General features: G+C 40.8%; 1 protein-coding gene across 36 annotated transcripts in view; it reads right to left on the bottom strand.

Annotated features, from left to right (window-relative positions):
- Nucleotides 1–18,885, bottom strand: part of LOC110495966 (muscleblind-like protein 2a) — a 99,661-nt gene that overhangs the window by 22,626 nt on the left and 58,150 nt on the right. For 4 of the 36 annotated variants that reach the window (XM_090208306.1, XM_090208307.1, XM_021571524.3 and 1 more), the window contains exons 6-10: nucleotides 18,533–18,586; nucleotides 17,895–18,054; nucleotides 16,334–16,369; nucleotides 15,305–15,399; nucleotides 827–6,093 (exon numbers count right to left, since the gene is read on the bottom strand). In XM_090208306.1, the coding sequence (XP_090064432.1) occupies nucleotides 6,079–6,093; nucleotides 15,305–15,399; nucleotides 16,334–16,369; nucleotides 17,895–18,054; nucleotides 18,533–18,586 (360 nt within the window). In that variant the 3' untranslated portion in view covers nucleotides 827–6,078. Of the gene's footprint in view, nucleotides 1–826; nucleotides 6,094–15,304; nucleotides 15,400–16,333; nucleotides 16,370–17,894; nucleotides 18,055–18,532; nucleotides 18,587–18,885 lie in introns of those variants that run through there. The other 32 variants (XM_090208305.1, XM_021571522.3, XM_021571521.3 and 29 more) reach the window with 10 other exon arrangements.

Raw genomic sequence — 18,885 nt, 5'->3', positions numbered from 1 at the left:
TTTTAAAACCAAGGACATTTCTAAGTGACCCCAAACTTTTGAACGGTAGTGTAGCTTATTAAATCATGTCTCAAAATACAACACTTCCCTTTTAAGACATGAGAAAGCTCTTTCTACTGATGGGTAGAAATGCACATGTGCTTTTATTGGAAGCAAACACTCCTTCATTGTTGCTTATAGGTCTACTGCACCTCTGATCGGTCTGTGTCGAGTACAGGCCTGAGTTGTGCCTGTCAATGCAATATCATCCTACTCCAATGCGCTATGCCTACAGGAGGAGTTCAAAAGGGGCGTGAGTGTAGCTGATGTGAAATGGCTAGCTTGTTAGCGGTGGTGCGCGCTAGTGGCGTTTCAATCAGTGACGTCACTTGCTCTGAGACCTTGAAGTAGTGGTTCCCCTTGCTCTGCCAGAGCCGCAGGTGACTGTTGACGTGTGCAGAGCGTCCCTGGTTCGCGCCCAGGTCGGACGAGGGGACGGATGTAAAGGGATACTTTGGAACAGATTTCCACAATTTTTATCACTTGGAGCTGATTTATCACTTGGAGCTGAAATGTAAATGTTTACTTAGAAAAGTTAAAATTTCACCCCTCCGCTGGTTGGACATAAAATCATCCGTGGGCCAAATTCGGCCAATGGGCCACCAGTTGGGGAACCCTGTTGAAGCATGTCTGTCATTCACCATGTCCATAAGAGCATTATTCATTTTTACATTTTGTCCATTAGCAGACACTTGTCCAGAGCGACATACAGTCAGGACTTTCAACTAAGGCAAGTAAGACAACCCAGTCATTATTCATGTAAATAAGGTAATTTCAACAAACATCATTTCCATTTTTTCTTTCTTTATTTCAATAGATTTTACACTATCTTGCTGTAACATAAAATAGCACAAACTATACGCACAAAGAAAACAGAAAAATGGTTACATCAAAACTAATAAACCAATGAGTCTTGTCTTTTTCTCTATATATATTTTTTGTAAAGTAGATGGGATACTGCATTTCTGATGACAAAGCAGTCTCAATTCATTACCTGGGTAATATTCAATAGTGAACACCGTAGCGAAACGTTTTGCAACATTAAACAAAAACAAGCGTTTCTTATTGGACAAGTTCAGTTAGCCCCTTCCCGTTTCAGCACATTTGCTTCCTTGTGAATACGACTCTGGCTGAAGTCCTTTTAGGGACCATTCAGCATGGCATGACGGCCACAACCCTCATCGTCAAGCTCTCTACAAGGACAGAATAGGGCCCTGTTCCAATACTTTAACAAAATGCATTATTGCTTTCCCCCTTCCTTGAAGAAATACCTAATCTGCCATGGCTGGATTAGAGAAAGCCATATGATAGAACTGTTGCTTAAATTTAACAAATTGTGTTAGATCAGTAAGTAAGGAAGGGTGTGTTATTAAAGTATTCTAAATGGGGCTTAGGACACGACTGCTTTCTGTACAGCAGTTGATCCTTTTGGCCTCACCTTTTAAAAACGCCAAAAAATACTAAACTTAAAACGATATATAATTTGTGTATGAATAAAAATAGTTTTAAGTTTTTACTTTTTAGCGTTATATATATATATGTACATACACACACACACAACAGTTCAAAAGTTTTGGGTCTTAGAAATGTCCTTGTTTTTGAAAGAAAAACACATTTTTTTGTCCATTAAAATAACATAAAATTGATCAGAAATACAGTGTAGACATTGTTGTAAATGACTTATTTTTATGGAATATCTACATAGGCATATTACATTATTACATACATGGTACATGTGTTCCAATGGCACGTTGTTAGCTAATCCAAGTTTATAATTTTAAAGGCTCATTAGAAAACCCTTTTGCAATTATATTAGCACAGCTGAAAACTGTTGTTCTGATTAAAGAAGCAATACAACTGGCCTTCTTTAGACTTGTTGTGTATCTGGAGCATCAGCATTTGTGGGTTCGATTACAGGCTCAAAATTGCCAGAAACAAAGACCTTCTGAAATTCGTCAGTCTATTCCTGTTCTGAGAAATGAAGGCTATTACATGTGAGAAATTGCCAAGAAACTGAAGATCTCGTACAACGCTGTGTACTACTCCCTTCACAGAACAGCACAAACTGTCTCTAACCAGAATAGAAAGAGGAGTGGGAGGCCCCAGTGTACAACTGAGCATGAGGACAAGAACATTAGTGTGTCTAGTTTGAGAAACAGATGCCTCAAGTCCTCAACTGGCAGCTTCATTAAATAGTACCCGCAAAAACCCCAGTCTTACCGTCAACAGTGAAGAGGCAACTCCGGGATGCTGGCCTTCTAGGCAGAGTTGCAAAGAAAAAGCCATATCTGACTGGCCAATAAAAAGGAAAGATGAAGATGAGCAAAAGAACAGACACTGGACAGAGGAACTCTGCCTAGAAGTCCAGCATTCCGGAGTCGCCTTTAAAACTGTTGACTTTGAGGCTGGTGTTTTGTGGGTTCTATTTAATGAAGCTGCCAGTTGAGGACTTGTGAGGCGTCTGTTTTTCAAACTAGACACGAATGTACTTGTCCTCTTTCTCAGTTGTGCACCGGGGCCTCCCACTCTTTTTTTTTCTTTCAAAAACAAGGACATTTCTAAGTTACCCCAAACTTTTAGTCTGTGTGTGTGTGTATATATATATATATAAACGCAAAAGTCTTCAGTAGAGACTAGTTTATAGCCTTTAAAAGTTTTTTTTAACAGCTCTGGAACATAAAACCTTAAGCACGATGGACTAACAATAAGGCAAAGTGTTTGGATAAGCTGTCTGCTCAGCTGACCCAAGTGCTTATATATTTTTCTCTTACCATCAAGTCAGTCAATGTCAACCCATTTAATTACAATCCAAGAACAACTTGGATTTTTGTCTCATGTGCAGACTATCTTTTGTGTTTTTCAGTATAACTAGAAACATTCAGTAAATTATTGTTTATTAAGAAAAACTTTTTTCCATGCAAGATGCTCAAAGGTTATTTCTCTGATACAAACAGGTAGTGACTATTATACAGAATTACTGGTGTATAGTAACTTTGCAAATTTCATTAGGTATGGCATCGGTAATAATGAAATGTTTTACTTTACCGGAAGAAGTGCAATCCTTAACTGATGATAAACAATTTAACAAACTACATTCATAAATATTTTTCCATTGGTGTGCATGAAACCAGTGGTCCTTTCTCAGGGGAAAAGTTGTACATCTTAACTATTCAATTAACAGATCATTTGTTATAATTTCATCCTAAATAACATTGGTAACTTTGTCTATTACATCTTAAGTGTTAAAGTTACACCTTTAGAGGCTGCTAAGGAAAATTGTCATAATCATGACAAATAAGAAATGTTGAAATCTGCTTTACAATCTAGTGATGTGTGCAGTGTTCTAGAAAAAAAAGTCAACTTAATGATTACATAATTTACAAAAATACAGAACTCTAGTAATTGCAACTTTATGTTGCCACAGCAACAACTTAATATCATGAAATACTAGAGTGAAAAGTACATATTTAAATCATTTTTTTGGTAAAATTTCACCTATACAATTAACATTCTTATTTTCTTTTTTTTTGTTGAACAATAAGCAATTCTAAAGCCTTGTTCATTACTGTAATGCGATGAACTGTGTTGATGACAAGACAAGGGAGCTCCAGTAGCTTTCTATTGGTGGCTTTTTAAGACTCCACCCCCTTGCTTCAGATCTGCATCTCATTGGCTGACCAAAGAGAGACGACCTTGTAGGTATGCACAGCGCAATAAATTACATTCATTTCAAAATAGAATAGGTTACATCATTCTGACTCATTTGACAAAACATTAAAATACGATAAGTTACCCAAAAAAATACCTTCGTTCACCTTCCACCAAAGATTACATTAAAACTGTAACTTCTTAGAAGAAAATCTCAGTGAAAGTGAACAAAAATAAACAAAAAACGAAATACTAAGACCAGTGCCTTATTATTTTTTAACCAAAGGTGTCTCGTTGTGGATTGTCTGTTGATCAAGCGCCATGAAAATGTCATGATTCTGATCCTTTTTGTTGAACACACATACACAAGGAAAATAATTGGTTGTGTAGTGTCGAGAAGTGTGATTTAGAGTTGAAATACATACATCTCATAAACCATTAGGTAATAATGTGGAGGTTGGTTTAAAACAATGCTAGTACACAATTAACTATATCATGGCATAAAATAACAGACTGTTCTGGTGACACACTTATCTTGATGCTTAACATCATAAAACAAATTGAAATAAATGTGAATACATTGCTGCTACAACCATGATTATAAACTCTCAAAGTAAGAAACATGTTACATACATTACACATAAGTCACAATTTCCTGTATTCTCAATCACTTTTTTCAATATAAACTACTAAAAACCTATGGTAAGAACAAAATATTACATCATGAAATGTTTAACAAACATTCTACCAAGCTATCTTGGTTAGTTTATATATATATATTCTATTCAGAAAGTTATTTTTTGTTGTGTTAAATATATGTTTACAATAACACTAGGGTACTGCTTTAACCATGGCCTCTGCATGAAAAGTGAATTGTCTTTTCTCTAAATAGGTCAACATACTATTGGGAACTTTGCTTGAACCATCCTTTAATATATTCTTATTTTTTCTTTGACAAAGTATGTATCTCCAGATGCTTGTTTTAAAGTTAAAGGATTTTTAGGCACTTCTACAGTTTTTCTCAAATAGAAACAGGATTCTCGGTGATAGCAGGGTGACGACTGACAGTCACAGATAGCCCTCCAGTCAATGACTTCACGTCATCACACGACGATGACTAGCATCTTTGAATGCACCTTTTTGAGTCGTAGCACTTGTTTCACCCCTCGCCGATCTCACCCTTATCCCTCCTTCTAGCCCCACTCCCCAAAAGGCCTCGTCCCTGTGGTCTTGACTTTGGGGCCTCTGGTGGACTTACAGTCGAGTCGGTCTGTTCCAGTCTGCTGGCAGAATCCATGGCTTGGCCCATCAGGCTGAGGCTCTCTCCCGCTGTATGCTTTCGGCCACCCGCAAGCTTTTGTTAAGCCCGTGGCACACAAACCGGGGCAATATAGGCTAGTAGCACTCCCTGATGCCAGGTATAACTCTCCCCAACACCAACCCCTCTGAGTCTCCCACCCAACCTCTCACACACACACACACACACACACAACCCAAATGTCAGCACCCATCCAAAAGTAAAACTGAAATTTAACGAAGGAGAAGAAATCGATATTCTAGGTTCTTTTTTCCCCAGACGTGCACAAAAACGAGGCCCGACCGCACGTTTTGGCCACGAAGCTGTTCCACGTCTGTTCCCTTGCAGATCGACTCCAATCGCTTCTGTCCGTTAGTCTGTCAGTCGCGATGACTTTCGTTTGGCAAGCCGTTGGTTTTCCAGAGATTAAATGTTGGCAAATGGTTCATATGGAGTGCATACCACACCATTTTAAAGGGGTGGTGGTGATGGGGTGGGGGCACACGTTCAAACCATCATTAAGAGGACAGTCATTGAGTAAGCATGTCTTCTTTCCTAACATTTGTCTTTTTAAAATAATTAGAACAAACAAAAAGTAAAACAATCCCTTCTAGCTTGATCTGGAGCGCCAGTTGCAACCAGGGGCTTCTCTGTGACTCTCCTGTTTAAAACAATGAAGCACTTTTGACAATAAGCACTAGTTCTCTTATAGTGCAAATAAGAGTGTTTTCAAAGGGTGAACATTTGTGCAGATCGAGGTTCTGTTTTGAAAACAAAATATAAAAAAGGACCCATATTACTTTAACAGAGAAAACAATCGTTAAAATGAACTCATCACCAACTCTCCACTAAGTGTATGTAGTTCAGTACATATTCTTTTTTGTCATAATTTTCATGGCAATAGTTTCCTAGCAATACATTTACATATTTTTGTTGTGTGTATCATCTTACACCAGCACTCAAGTCTTATGGTTAATTGGTAGTATTACACTCTTAGCATGCAGGTTGTTGAAGGGGAAGGTAGTATGTACAGAAAAAGGGCTGTTTTGGGCTTGGCAGTGCAGCTTCTTGACACTGCATTTCCTTCCTGACAGTTACTTCAGGATGATCTGTGGGAGAGGTGAAGAAAAATGGAGAACAAAACCATCAGTTCATTGCCTAAACCTTTTCAACTGATAGGCTCCATCTCATTTAATCTTTCCGTGATTCCTCACATCTGATCCCCTCACCTTCTTCTCAACCATATTGGAGAAGAACCAAGTTTCCTCTGACTTTCTCCAATGCGAGTAGAGGATGCAAGGAATCCAGGAAAGATTGAGCAAGAGACAGATTGTCTTCATAGGGTGGCTAAAAAGCCAATCCCTAACATACACTACATGACAAAGTAAGTGGACACCTGCTAGTCGAACATCTCATTCCAAAATCATGGACATTAATATTGAGTTGGTCCCCCCAATTGCTGCTACAACAGCCCCCACTCTTCTGGGAAGGCTTTCCAATAGATGTTGGAACATTGGAAGCAAGTCCCCGCAGCATTCAGCCACAAGAGCATTGGTGAGGTCAGGCACGGATGTTGGGCGATTAGGCCTGGCTTTGCAGTCCGCGTTCCATCGAACACCTTTAACATCCCAAAGGTGTTTGATGGGGTTGAGGTCACACTGATCTCGACAAACCATTTCTGTATGGACCTCGCTTCGTGCAAGTTTCCTCTGACTTTCTCCAATGCGAGTAGAGAGGATGCAAGGAATCCAGGAAAGATTGAGCAAGAGACAGATTGTCATGCTGAAACAGGAAAGGGCCTTCCCCAAACTGTTGCCACAAAGTTGGAAGCACAGAATCGTCTAGAATGTCATGGTGTTGTAGCGTTAAGATCTCCCTTCACTGGAACTAAGGGGCCTAGCCCGAACCATGAAAACTGCCCCAGACAATTATTCCTCCTCCACCAAACTTTACAGTTGGCACTATGTATTTGGCAGGTAGCATTTTACTGGGATAATTAAAACCAGATTAGTCCAATGGCGGCGAGCATTACACTACTCCAACTGACACTTGGCATTGTGCATGGTGATCTTAGGCTTGAGTGAGGCAGCTCGGCCATGGAAACCCAGTTCATGAAGCTCCAGACGAATAGTTCCTGTGCTGACATTGCTTCCAGAGGCAATTTGGAACTTGGTAGTGACGGGTGCAACCGAGGAGAGACGGTTCTGTGAGCTTGAATAGCCTGAATGGCTCCAAGACGTTCCACTTCACAATAACAGCACTTCCAGTTGATCAGGGCAACTAACAGAGCAGAAATTTGACAAACTTACTTGTTGGAAAGATGGCATCCTATGAAAAGTCACTGAGCTCTTCAGTAAGGCCATTCTAATGCCAATGTTTGTCTATGGAGATTACATGGCTGTGTGCTTGATTTTATACACTTGTCAGCAAAGGGTGTGGCGGAAATAGCCAAATCCACTCATTTGAAGGGGTGTGCACATACTTTGTATATATAGCGTGTGTATGCAATGTCGATCCTGCAAGCTCATAACAAGTCCTTTTAATGACACGAGTGGAGTCATTTGACTTGAAGAAAAAAAAAAAGCTGAATGTTATATTGATGTTGTGTGATGCCCCGTTGGCTCCTAGTTGCTTACTTGCCTCCACCCCCCCAGGCACTTGCGTAGATCCAAGAATACTAGATGGGTGTAAGTAATATAAGAGGAAAAGGTCGAGCTACACCTATCCAATTCTTTCAAATATACAAAATAGGTCAACTGTTTAGGTGGTAGGGTCTAGGGGACGTTTTTGGACAGGGCCACAGAAAGCAAATTATTGGCTTATCATGGCAGTGAAAGGCCTCAGAAAGCAGACCGATACAGTAGATGAGCTGGCTGATGCATAGAGGACCACAATGATGTGTTGTACCAGCTACAGCATTGAAATATAATGATTTTTCCCCCTTTTAGGCATTTTATTTCCATGCGTTACAGGCCAATGCTAGCAAAGGCAAAAGGTCACTTCACACACTGGCACAGTTAACTGGCAAACTGCCTGAATGACCATGACAAGCGTTCTAATCACCTGTACATGCACACTGAACATGTGTAATGAATGCATGAAAAATGATCATAAGTGTTCAAGGGTGGAGATGCTTGCATGCTTGGAAATGGAATACACAGACGTCACTGATGAGGACAGCAGTAACAACAGCAAATCAGATAATCAGTCATTTGGAGTGAGTGAATGGGCCATGATAGACAGAAAAAAGGAAATGACAGGTCAGGGGTGGATGCCTGACTGACAATAAAATAAAAGCAAACATCAGAATATGTTGTTGGAATAAAATGTGTGTGACACTGATTGCACTGTTTGTTTTTTTGTGCTTCGGATGGAACTTTACATAAATCCTTACTGCAGACAGCAGACATTGTACAATCATCCTGCAGATATGTGAACCAATGTTTACTCTAACTACTTATTCTAACCAATGTGACAAAACCACCACTAGTGTATCTCGGTGTATTTCCCAATTCAGCCAGAAGAGGGCGCCCCCACATCCGTGTCAGGGCAGTGAGAGGCTTGACCTGCAGGTACTTATGATCAAGACTATTGTCTGTGGGGCTGACGCCAATTAGTCGACCTGTCGATTGTTTGGTAGTTAGGCTGTTGGTCGAGAGGTAACAAATATACACTACCGGTCAAAATATTTAAAACACCTACTCATTGTACAACAATAGTGTAGACATCAAAACTATGAAATAGCACACATGGAATCATGTAGTAACCAAAAAAAGTGTTAAACAAAATCAAAATATATTTTATATTTGAGATTCTTCAAATAGCCACCCTTTGCCTTGACAGCTTTGCACACTCTTGGCATTCTCTCAACCAGCTTCATGAGGTAGTCACCTGCAATGCATTTCAATAAACAGGTGTGCCTTGTTAAAAAGTTAATTTGTGGAATTTCTTTCCTTCTTAATGCGTTTGAGCCAATCAGTTAGGTAGGGGTGGTATTTTTGGTAAAAGACCAAGTCAGAAACCTTCTGTCCAAAAATGATGCAGAAAAATCTATCCATGATTTGTCACTTCTAGATTAGACTACTGCAATGCTCTACTTTCCGGCTTCCCGGATAAAGCACTAAAAACTTCAGTTAGTGCTAAATACGTCTGCTAGAATCCTGACTAGAACCAAAACATTTGATCATATTACTCCAGTGCTAGCCTCTCTACACTGGCTTCCTGTCAAGGCTAGGGCTGATTTCAAGGTTTTACTGCTAACCTACAAAGCATTACATGGGCTTGCTCCTACCCATCTTTCCAATTTAGTCCTGCCGTACATACCTACAAGTACGCTATGGTCACAAGACGCAGGCCTCCTTACTGTCCCTAGAACTTCTAAGCAAACAGCTGGAGACCGGGCTTTCTCCTATTGAGCTCCATTTTTATGGAATGGTCTGCCTATCCATGTGAGAGACGCAGACTCATTCTCAACCTTTGTCTTTATTGAAGGCTCATCTCTTCAGTAGGTCCTATGATTGACTGTAGTCTGGAAAAGGGGTGTGAGGGTGACCGGAAAGGCACTGGAGCAACGAACCGCCCTTGCTCTCTCTGCCTGGCCGGAAACCCTCGCTCCACTGGGATTCTCTGCCTCTAACCCTATTACGGGGCTGAGTCACTGGCTTACTGGTGCTCTTCCATGCCGTCCCAAAGAAGGGGTGCGTCACTTGAGTGGGTTGAGTCACTGACGTGATCTTCCTGTCCGGGTTGGCGCCCCCCTTGGGTTTGTGCCGTGGGGGAGGTCTTCGTGGGCTATACTCGGCCTTGTCTCAGGGTAGTAGGTTAGTGGTTGAAGATATCCCTCTAGTGGTGGGGGCTGTGCCTTAGCAAAGTGAGTTGGGTTATATTCTGCCTGTTTGGCCCTGTCCGGGGGCATCTATGGACAGGGCCACAGTGTCTCCCGACCCATCCTGTCTCAGCCTCCAAGTATTTATGCTTCAATAGTTTGTGTGTCAGGGGACTAGGGACAGTCTATTATGTCTGGAGTATTTCTCATGTCTTATCCAGTGTCCTGTCTGAATATTCTCTCTCTCTTCCCCCCCAGGTTTTTTAACTAATTAAACAACAAAGAATATGATCCACATGATCAGTCACTTTGTGTAAAATAAAAAGTGGTTAATGTGAAAGCAAGCAGTTTGCATACGAATCACGTAGGCCACCTATTTTGGATTCAAAACGGCGAATTTCGCCGAAAGGTTTGCATCCCTGCCAAGTTAATTTTATGGCAAAAACAACTAATAAGCAAAGAAAAATGACAGTCCATCAATACTTTAAGACATGAAGGTCAGTCAACGCGGAACATTTCAAGAACTTTGAATGTGCAGTTGCAAAAACCTTCAAGCGTTATGGGTCATACGTAAATGCCAACAAAACCGAAAAAAATGCTTCACAGAGTTCAAGTAACAGACACATCTCAACTAGGGATGCAAGATATATCGGTGAACATATCGGAATCGGCTAAAAATGGCAACATCAGTATTGGCCCGATGTATAATTTAACACCAATGTTAAATATCCATGTCAAAGCTACCGTGCACAGCATATAACCTATTTACATGACGTAATAACGTCACGCCAAATTTTGCTCTACACGTGCAACACAGCATTCCTAACCTAGCCCACAATGTCTGCTGTGTGGATCGAGCAGCCAACAAGTCGAGCAGTCATTTGAAAGAGTTTAAACATTTCAGCGAGACAACTCAAAAGGGCATAATCCATTAAAGCCAAGATAATGGTATTCATTGCCCTTGACCATCAACTGTTCTCTGTCGTGGGTGATGTTGGCATTTGCCGACTGGTCGAGCACAGGTACACACTACCAAGTGCGCTATTGGTCAGATATTGCCCTACCGGAGTTACACAGGAATAGTCCCACTGTTATTAGCTTCATGACATACATACTATGGAACGCCGTTTGGGTCTTTGCGTGTCAAAAAAGATACAGTAGCACTGTCAAAGCTGTACAAAAAAAGTCTGCAAACACCAGCCACAAACGATGTGTTTACAATGCCGCGTTGGAAATAAAGCATAATTTGTTCGACCGCAACTTTTGGGGTAGCTATCTTTAGCTTGATAACTAGCTAGAACCAATACAACCAGCCTGAAAACAATGACCAGTAGAAACTATCTACTAAAGTATCTTTGACGCAAAGACCCAAACGGCGTTCCATAGAAATCGTGGTTGAGAATGAAATGACTAAACAAATGAACAACAAAACAGCACAGCAAGTAAGTGAAAGAAACAGGTTTTGATGATGTTTTACTGGTAATGGGGACATACGTAAATGCCAACAAAATAACTTGTTGGTCAGTGTGGTGTGTGTGTAACCTTTATTTAACTAGGCAAGTCAGTTAAGAACAAATTCTTATTTACAAAAACCCTAACCCCAATCACAGCTGGATGTGATACAGCCTGAATTTGAACCAGGGACTGTAGTGACACCTCTTGCACCGAGATGCAGTGCCTTAGACCGCTGCGTTCATGTGGGTGTGTTTTAACTATTTAACTGTACTAGAATGTTTAAAAGGCCGCTAAAATTTTAAATATTGCTTATTGGTATCACTTTTTTTGGCAAGGAAAATATCAGATATCAACCAAATATGTCATATCGGTGCATCACTAATCTCAACTGTTCCGACTGTTCTGTGTGAATCAGGCCTTCATGGTCGAATTGCTGCAAAGAAACCACTACTAAAGGACAGCAATAAGAAGAAATTACTTGCTTGGGCCAAGAAACTCGAGGAATGGACATTAGACCGGTGGAAATCTGTCCTTTGGTCTGTCTGGTAAGTCCAAATTTGAGATTTTTGGTTCCAACCGCCGTGTCTTTGTGAAACGCAGAGTAGGTGAATGGATGATTTTTTTCATGTGTGGTTCCCACCGTGAAGCATGGAGGAAGTGTGATGGTATGTGGGCGCTTTGCTGGTGACACTGTCAGTGATTTACTTAGAATTCAAGGCACAGTTAACCAGCATGGCTCCCACAGCATTCTGCAGCGATTTGCCATTTCACATCATTTGTTTTTCAACAGGACAATAACCCAACACACCTCCAGGCTGTGTATGGGCTATTTGACCAAGAAGGAGAGTGATGGAATGCTGCATCAGATGACCTGGACTCCACAATCACCCAACATTGAGATTGTTTGGGATGGGTTGGCCCGCAGTGTGAAGAAAAAGCAGCCAACAAGTGCTCAGCATTTTCCAGGTAAAGCTGGTTGAGAGAATGCCAAGAGTGTGCAAAGGTTTGATTTGTTTAACAATTTTTTTGGTTACTACATGATTCCATATGTTTTACTTATATAGTTTTGATGTCTTCACTATTATTCTACAATGTAGAAAATAGTAAAAATAAATAAAAACCCTTGAATAAGTAGGTGTGTCCAAACTTGACTGGTACTGTATATCACCAGTAGTACATTTACCGTTAATTCCTATCATTTCTAATCTACAATGTTTGTTACTTTGTTATGGTAATTTCTGTTAATGCATTCAATATCATTATTCCAGTCTTCTCGTTATCACAACCTATTATACACTTGCCAGAAACAAGTTATGTTTAATTTCATTCCATTTACCCATTTTTTTCAATTGAGTTATTGTCTTGTTTGGACCGCTCCTGTCAATGTTGAGAGTAAGGTCGCGCACACATAGAAGTTGGCCTAAAGAATACCTGGCCTGCACGCAAATGTAGTCATATACATGTGCCCATTTGGGGATCTGATAGTATTTCTGATTGGCTTAACACACCACCACTAATGACCTGTGGAGCTTCTCAAAGTAATGTGTTCTTGAGCTCAAACAGCAAGCAAACAAAGTCTGTTTTTACATCCATTGAGAATTACAATTGTTCCTCAATGTATTTGAAAAATCTTCCCAGCTCCCTACCTTTTCAATAATCACTCAAAATTGCATGCTCTGATTCAGTGGAAACGTAATTAAATAGGTCTACCTGATTACTTCTTATCAGTGCTGGAGTTCGACTGAAATAAGTTCCGGTACTCATTTTGTGTGCTGGTACTCTTTATATTTAGGAGATCCACAATACCTTTTAGCTAATGTTCTATAAAAGGAACAGGAGCTCAAGCAGTAGAAAATGTGAGGTGTCGGTACTCAGCCCCAGTGAGCTCCTGCCCAAGTCAAGCACTGCTTCTTATCCCTTGCGCAAATAGCCTACAACTGTGTCTGTCCTGTGCTCACTGGCATGGGAAACTGAGGGCCCAGAATATTTTATACAATGTTTCAAGTTAGCTAGTGCAACCTTCAGCCTGAATCCAAGTTAATAGTTGATACAATGTTTCAAGTTAGTTGCAGTCAGGCCATCTGTAGCCAATGTGATTTATAGGATATTATTTTATTTTTTTTAAATCGGGATATTTTGTACCTGCAGTCTGTAATGGTTTTATTCGTTGGCTTTATGTAGGCTATTTTTACATCGTTGGCAATGGCAATAGAAGTTACTTTCAGTTTATCATTTTCATTTGGATTCGGATAGAATTTTGATTAACCCCAAGACAATGACTTTGACAGTGACTGTTTCACGAAAATGTGCATATGAAAACCATAACTGGCAAGCAGAATGGTAGAGATGTTAAGATAAATTGGCATTCCACATGAAAAAAAGGTCAGTGTAGCCCATTACCGGCAACTTCAGGAGAATAATGGCAGAATCTGCAAAAGCCAGCAGGAGGAGAATAGGGTCAGCTAAGTTTTTTTTTTTTTACTCTTTCTTATTGGTATATTAACACATTTACCGCCTGGTGATTCGAAGGTAATCATTAAAAAGATTTTCTCCCTGGTCATGGTCCAAAAATAGAACAATATCAAGGAAATTGCTAGTCATGAATGATAAATAGCAAGTGGGACTGAGTTTTGAGGAAAAGGGTAGAGAGACATATGCGTAATAGTAGGCCTACAATAATAAAACATTACAGGTAGCAATAATAGGTAATGTGCTAGTAATAATACTAGTGTGGTTGGTCATACAAAAATAAATAAAAATACATTTTCATCCATTTTGAATTCAGGCTGTAAAAACAAAATGTGGAATAAGTCAAGGAGTATAAATACTTTCTGAACTAGTATGTGTAAGAGTGTATTTTCTGGTCCATTTTTTGACCAAATAAAGCCTGGGATTGAATGTGTAATGATGTGAAAACTAACAGAAAACCAACCATCACTTTCTCTCAATATAAATCAATGAGGGAACAGTGTGAAATAATGATGATTCACCGACAACCGGAAGTCTTGATGATCATGGATCGACGTCATCCGTCCAATACATTTATGGGAAAGCTCACTGACCACAGATGTAAATCAAATCTCATCAAGCCTGTAACGTGGCCACCGCTCAAGGCCTTTCTAAGTGGGGTTAATGGGAGGACTGCTTGGTTTGCTGAGGGCGCTCCACCTGGCAGTGCGCTGTAATTGTCAGGTTTAAAAGGAGTAGTGTGTGTGTGTGTGTGTGTGTGTGCGCGTCACCCGACTTCCGCACCAAACTGCACCTTCCCGGCCCCTGCTGACACAGAGCCATGCGTCTAACTAGTAACTGTGCTTATCTGGAGCCATTTTAGGCCTTTCCGGAGACGTCCTTCCTGTCTCTTGTAACACTAATATAGCAGACATGTCCACCCTGGATCGACACTTTCCTCAAGGCTTTCGTCCTCACCCATCACCGCCAAGCAGAAGAGGAAGTCAGAGAGTGAAGCTGTGTTTGCTGACAGGAGCCAACATGGTGGATGGAGATGGAGTGGCTAGGTTTTTTTAGGTGGTGTATGTGCGTGCGTGTCACGAAACACACAGGTGATGTATGTTTCTAACGCAAGTGAAGATGGAAACTCGACCACGTAAAGTGGATGAAAAACAACATGCATGCAAAACAAAACCTAGCATCTAATGAAACACAAGACAACAACTATTATTTGCAAATGTGAGAGCTCTGAATAAGTGCTTCACTGGGTCATTGTGAAACATGCCCAATAAATTACTAAACATATACTTGTACAAACGTACAGTAGTCTTCTGAAATAATAGTCAACACATTCTGACACCTGTGGCAGACATTGCAATACCACAGTAGCAGACTAGAGCATGAATGAGTTGGGACAATACAATTTGAATTTAATTGAAGGACGTGGAGGTTGGGCTCAGCCATAGAGTTGGATAGAGGGCACACAAAGAAATTGACTAGTTCAATTGAAATTATAGAAGATGAGCTCTATGGTCATCAAGCACTTATTTAGAGCTCTGGGACTGGATGAAAAAGCTTTAAAATGAGCAAACCTGATTGGCTGGTGCTGCTGCTGCGTAGGGGACACTTGTGACAGGAGTTGTTGTTGCAGAGATAGTAGCAGGCGTAGCACTGTACATCATGGGTACTTTTTCAGGAAGGGGGGGGGGGCATGGAAGCAATGAACAGGTAGGCAGTGTGATAACAATGGCAACAGGTGTTGATTGTTTGGTTGTTGTTTTTGGGCATGATGCATATTACAGAGGGGCGAGCCATCGTTAGGTTAGCCCAGCGGAAGGTGTGCGCATCACAATGCAAAAGCGAGAGAAAGCATGGGAGAAAAAAAAAGAGGAGAAAAAGCTGAATTACAATCACAAGTAAGGAAATTTGGACCCACAATCAGTTGTTCCCAGAGGACTGAGTGAGATATGATGAGTGGTATTATAAGATTGAGATTAACTAGAAAACAATTAGAGCCCCATCAAGATCGAGAGCTTTTCTACCAATTGTGTTCACCCTCTATCTATTTTTCTCTGGGATCAACACAGCACAGTAAAAAGCACAATATCTACTTTTCAACAAACAATTCATTTGGAATGCCATTTTTTTTATACTAGTAATACTGATAATGTTAAGAATAACACTTCACATTTCATAATTAGGGTAGAAGACAGTAAGTAGCAAAGTAACAAAATATATTACATCCTAATTGAGAATCATCTCTTACAGGTGAGTTCAAATTGACATGTAAGGACTTTGCATTACTTTGTGGCGCTTTTCAGTAGAAACAATCATGCACTCTAGCCCAATGTTCTACAACCGTGCCGCTCACTGTGTCACAACATCCATGAACTTTGTGTCACCTGTAATCGCTTACATCTCCCGGCCTGTTCCCGCTCTCCCCCCAATTTAAAGAGGCTCCATGGTGAAGTTTCCCCTAGGTACAGATCTAGGATCAGCTTCTCCTCCCCCAATCCTAACCTTAAACATTAGTGGGGACCCAAGATCAGAGTCTAGGGGCAACTTCACCCTATTCCTTTAAAAGCATAGTGAGAATGAAAAAGGGAAAGGAAGGAACCTACCAAGGCTGCTAGCTGGAGTCATGCACAAGACTGACCCTGTGTGATCATGCAGTGGAAGAGAGTGAACAGAGGGTTAATAAGGGGAGGAGAAAAACATGTTAAAGAGGAGACAGAGATTTTGGCTGTAGCCTGGTTCCAAATCGGTTTGTACGGTATGGCATGCCATTGACCATAGGAGTTGGCAAGCGAGCACAAACAGATCTGGGACCAGGCTAGAGATTTTGGTAGCTAGCTATATAAACAACATGCCTTTAAACAAATTTCACAAGCCTGCAATTGGTATGAATGCACTGTGCAGTTTGACTCCATTTGTAGTCTTATGCCATACATTATGCCACACATCTGGCCGTGATTGGGAGTCCCATAGGGCGGTGCACAATTGGCCCAGCGTCGTCCAAGTTTGGCCGGGGTAGGCCGTCATTGCAAATAAGAATTTGTCTTAACTGACTTACCTAGTTAAATAAAGGTTCAATTCAACAAAACAAAAAAACAAACAAAAAAAGTCTGGTCTGTAAATAAATCATGAAAAAAATATGTTCTGGGGGGGTGGGAAGGTAAGATCACACATACTACAAATTAAACTTTTTAAGTGTCAGAGGTTTATTAGCCTCAGATATGTGTGTGCCATCTTGCCAACTCCTATGGTCTCTGTCACAGCAGACACATGGTGTGACAATGGCAATAAGAGCTGGCAAGACGGCACACACATTTCTGGGATCAGGCTAGAGAAGGTTAGGGGCTGGATGCTTGAACCATGCAGTGAGAACGAATCAGACCTGGGTTCAAATAGTATGTCTTCTTTCAAATTACTTTATGCGTTGGATCTGGAGTGCCAGATGGGCAGCGTTTGCACTTTTGGTTCAATAAAGCACAGCTAGAATATTCCAAGAGAAATTGTTATTAATTGAACCCATGTGTGGTGTGTACACAGCATTCTGAACATGCTTCCTACACTGGGAAAGGAGAGGAAGGGTGTAAAGGCCATGGAGGATGATAACACTAAAGAAAGGAGTAGGTAGGGAGGGATAGGGGATTAGGGGAAGGTAGTCTCATCCACAAGAGGCTTAAAGGGATAGTTCGGGATTTTGGCAATGAATTCCTTTATTTACTTCTCCAGAGTGAGATGAACTCATGGATACCATTTGTATGTCTCTGCGTCCAGTATGAAGGAAGTTAGAGGTAGTTTTGCGAGCCAATTCCAATTGCAATCTTTGAACAGGGCCCATAACAACTTGAGGAATAACGGTTGATCACACTGTTGGTTTAAAGAGAGACTGGCCTCAAACTTTTGGAGAAAATATGGGGAATATCCCATTTCCTCACAAGCTCACCTGGTGAAACCTTTTAAGGGTTATATACTTGAACTTTGCCCTTTGATGCTTTTATGGGGAAACGGAAAGTTAGGGAAGCTCTATCCAGCTTGTGTCTACATGCTACATGGGTGTGTATCTGTGTACCTAAATGTGTATAGGGGTGTGTGTGTGTGTGTGTGTGTGTGTGCCTACATGCGTGTCTGTGTGCAGGTACATGTGCATGTGTTGTGGGCAGGTGTACTCCCTACCTGTGGGAAAGCCACAGAAAGCCGTCTGCTGCTGCAGCTGTGCGTTGGCCAAGGCCTGCTGGTAGTGCAACATACTGGGGTGAAAGAGCGAGCTGGCCCCGTTGCTCTTCTCAAGTGCTTGTCTCTTTGGTAGGGGCTGCAGGCAGCCGTGGGGGAACGCCTGTACAGGAGGGACGAGGAGACGTTAGATACAACGAGGCGGAGGCCTCAAAAATGACTACATTCATATGACTATTCTCTATACTATCACACTGCTTCTCTGGGTCTTTTGTGGCTACTAGCTACAAAACAGCACAAAGTTACAACAGAGAAGTCACAATGGCAACTTGGGTTTAAATAACCACATGGGGACAATAAAGGAACTACACATGATATCTAGCAAGGCAATTATAAAACAATGATTTACAGTAACAAACAAATTGATACTTGGGAATTAACATTCTCATTGTTGTTATACGATCAATCAATGTAAAGCATACTAAAATAATAACTACAATAATCATATTGGTGGATATTAATTGCATAATAAAAAATACTTGGACATTTAAAACAGCAAAAAGCCAAATTAAAATTATTGTGAGTTGCTACAGTACATTAAAGAAGCTACATGCAAAGCAAAAGGTGAAAGGTCAAAGTACCAGTTCTACAGTTGCCTCGAGGGGTCGCTTCATTGCTTTGGCAGTCGACTGAGTCTTTAAATAGCAGGCAGCGAGCACATGATGGCAGTGGGCCAATGGGAGTCAAGCGTATTAACATACAGGTAACAGCAAGCAGAGGTGCGTCATGGGGGACAGCATTGCATTGTGGATAGGTGAGAAGGAAAAACAAAACAAAATAATCTGAATGCAGTATACCACATACAAAACAATAGGCATGCACATAAACAAAAAATAGTTTGCTGTTTGTTTAAAGAAACATATCACTAAAGTTCTGAATTAGTACAAAAGCAAAAAAAGCATCTACTATACCTTTGGTTAAAAAGTTTAATAAA

The sequence above is a fragment of the Oncorhynchus mykiss genome, chromosome 18 (assembly GCF_057628025.1).
Source record: "Oncorhynchus mykiss isolate SJ-2025 chromosome 18, ASM5762802v1, whole genome shotgun sequence".
NCBI lineage: Eukaryota > Metazoa > Chordata > Actinopteri > Salmoniformes > Salmonidae > Oncorhynchus > Oncorhynchus mykiss.
The sequence above is the reverse complement of the archived record's forward strand: the minus strand, read 5'-3'. Positions and strand labels throughout refer to the sequence as shown.